Source organism: Phytophthora infestans, genomic scaffold (genome assembly GCF_000142945.1).
Source record: "Phytophthora infestans T30-4 supercont1.23 genomic scaffold, whole genome shotgun sequence".
NCBI classification, from domain to species: domain Eukaryota; phylum Oomycota; class Peronosporomycetes; order Peronosporales; family Peronosporaceae; genus Phytophthora; species Phytophthora infestans.
In genome coordinates, this window is record NW_003303736.1 from 2,285,079 (window position 1) to 2,286,671 (window position 1,593).

Below are 1,593 nucleotides of genomic sequence, written 5' to 3' on the forward strand. Positions count from 1 at the left end.
TAGGCCGGTGGTCGACATCTTGCCGACCTGTGTGCACTTGAAAAATCAAATGGTTTAGATAAAGCTTAGGATATCTTTGATGTTAAACAACCCGCCTAAGATCGACAAATCTCATAGCAATGGAGAGGCAGAGCAAAACCTACCCGGCTTCACCGCTGGACAGTTTTTAGGTACTGGACAACCACAATCCAATTCGACAAGCAAGGTCAAGCATGACGTTCACTCTACCGGAAGATACGATTCCTAAGCTGAAGCTGTCCAAGACACTTCGAGCGGCGCTGATTCATGAGGCCGAGAGTATCGTGTGCGAAACAATTCAAGCGAATGACGCATTTCTAAATGATGGTTCTTGCTTCCCTGCTTCTGACTGGCGATTCGTACGAGCAAAGCAAGGGCTGAATGTGTATTGCCAACGGGCAGAGTCCATTAAACGGTCTTCCTCGCGGAAAACGGGGCTGGTTTCGCCCTTATCTCCAGGCATAACGCGGGATTCATCAATGACTCTTTCGCGTTCCGAGAAATCGAAGCGAACAGGGAAATCCCTCATGGTCTTACACGGAGCTATCGATGGGAATCTCGACGACTGTATGTTCGGCTCCTTTGCTACTACCGAGGAGACGTGGAGGTGGAGGAGCTCGTACGTTTACGAGGGACTCGACGAAGCTCGACTGTTGGCTACAATCAGAGGACCGACTCCCGAAGATCCTTTTCGCTTTCTGGGTCTCAAGTGGTTCACAAAAGAACTCCCATCCGTACTGTCGGGGATTATGCAGCAGCGAGACTTTCTCATCATCGAGGCTACGGGACTCACGCGTGACTCAAACGGTGAACGAGTTGGCTACTTTCTGATGCACTCGGTAACTCTTCCCGAACTTGTTCCCGAATTCCCTCAATTAAACTTAATGAGGGAAGAAATCAGCGCTTGCTATATCGATCGTCAACTCGGCACAAATCAAGTGGAAATGTACTGCCGCAGCTTTCTCAACCCTCGAGGAAAGCCTCTTAACCGGCTGACTGCAGTCATCGCGGCAGAAGCTCTACTAAGTGCGATCGGCATCATCGACTATGCATACATTAGAAAGCTCACATGGCTCGTCAAGAACAAGCAGGAGCGAATGTCAGCGAGACGTTGTCGAACGCGTCGACAGAGTGGCGCTTTCCCTCGTTCCACGCGCTGTCAGGTATGCGATAAAAGCTTCAGAAGACTGGCGTTGAATGGGAGCACCGAGTGTCACATCTGTCGTGGACAGGTCTGTAAGAACTGCTTCGTCGTGAAGAAGATGACGGTGGATGTATCGTTAAGAGGACACGTTAAACAGTGTCCCGTACGAGTTTGCGTGTGCTGTCTTCTCGAAGCCAAGGAGAAATCCGTTTGGGAGATGGCATTGGATGGTATTAGTGAGACCCGATCAGAGGCTTCGTCCAGTTTGGCGTCGGGTCAAAGGAGATGTACGTTACCAGGAGTTGAATAAGGTATTTTTGCAGTTTTTCTTTATGATTCCTTCACACTACAATTCGCTGTAAACCGTGATGATGTGTTGTTACCTTATCCTTCGGAATGCAACCCGTTGTTCTGTACAGCATTCCCGCGTA

At 49.4% G+C, this 1,593-nt stretch overlaps 1 protein-coding gene across 1 annotated transcript; it reads left to right on the forward strand.

Annotated features, from left to right (window-relative positions):
• Positions 1-201: 201 nt before the first annotated feature.
• On the forward strand, positions 202-1,192 carry PITG_11518 (uncharacterized protein; the record flags this gene model as incomplete). Its single annotated transcript, XM_002901033.1, has 2 exons — positions 202-857; positions 1,079-1,192. 2 exons carry the CDS (start codon positions 498-500, stop codon positions 1,190-1,192), a joined length of 474 nt encoding a protein of 157 aa, XP_002901079.1.
• Positions 1,193-1,593: the final 401 nt, after the last annotated feature.